We start from the raw sequence: 961 nt of genomic DNA, 5'->3' as shown, positions 1-961 counted from the left end.
GCCTCCCAAAGTGCTGGGATTACAGGCGTGAGTCACCGCACTTGGCCTAATTTTTTGTATTTTTAATAGAGATGGGGTTTCGCCATGTTGGCCAGGCTGGTCTCGAACTTCTGGCCTCAAGTGATCTGCCCACCTTGGCCTCCCAAAGTGTTGGGATTACGGGCGTGAGCCACCGCGCCTGGCCTCCTTTTTGTTTTTTATAATGGAAGAGCAGCTCAGCATCCCCTCTTCCCCAAGAAGGGCTTTCTTCACATCTGCAAGCCAGAGCCCCAGGGAGGTGGGCTTGAGTTGTCCTAGAGGTGGTCTCTCAGGCTGGGAGATTGCTGTCCCCGCCATCCATCCCCTCACTCTCAGTTCCCTCCTTCAGTCATTCCCTGTCCTCTACCCCAAAGCAGGGGGTTGGAGGGGGTGGCATTTGAAAACCTTTTTGTGATCCTTTGAGTCCTCAGGGGGAAATCTCAGGAATGTCATAAAAGTCTTCCAAGTCCCGGTGTTGACATATACTTTCCCTTGCCCTTGGGCCCTCAGCTGGCTCCGCAGCCAGCCTCGCTCAGCCTCATGCTTGCCTAGCCCTGGGAGAGGAGCGCTGGGGAGGTGGAGGCAGAAGGTCTCCCACCCAGCTCCCGGCTAACTCCCAACTCCCCGCCCCTCTTCCTCTAGATACTACTACCAAAGAGGTATCCTGGCCAAAGTGGAAGGGCAGAGGCTGGTGTACCAGTTTAAGGAGATGCCCAAGGACCTGGTGGTCATTGAAGATGAGGACGAGAGCAGCGAAGCCACAGCAGCCCCTCCTCAGGCCTCCACGGCCTCTGCGGCCTCCGCCAGTACCACCCGGAGAACCAGCTCCAGGGTCTCATCCAGATCTGCCCCCCAGGTCAAGGGCAGCTCTTCTTGGGAGAAGCCAAAAATTCAGCATGTCGGTCTCCAGCCATCTGCGAGTCTGGAATTGGGACTGTCGCTA

At 56.7% G+C, this 961-nt stretch overlaps 1 protein-coding gene across 1 annotated transcript in view; it reads left to right on the top strand.

Moving 5' to 3' along the window:
* LOC111534124 (ETS-related transcription factor Elf-4) overlaps positions 1 to 957 on the top strand; it is a gene marked incomplete at both ends in the record, with an annotated part of 5,399 nt that extends 4,442 nt beyond the window's left edge. Inside the window, 2 exon segments of the mRNA XM_026450685.1 lie at positions 661 to 845; positions 848 to 957. Of these exon segments, the coding sequence (XP_026306470.1) occupies positions 661 to 845; positions 848 to 957 (295 nt within the window).
* Positions 958 to 961: the final 4 nt, after the last annotated feature.

Source organism: Piliocolobus tephrosceles, unplaced genomic scaffold (genome assembly GCF_002776525.5).
Source record: "Piliocolobus tephrosceles isolate RC106 unplaced genomic scaffold, ASM277652v3 unscaffolded_23639, whole genome shotgun sequence".
Lineage (NCBI taxonomy): Eukaryota > Metazoa > Chordata > Mammalia > Primates > Cercopithecidae > Piliocolobus > Piliocolobus tephrosceles.
Note: the sequence above shows the minus strand (reverse complement) of the source record. Positions and strands in the feature narration are given on the sequence as shown.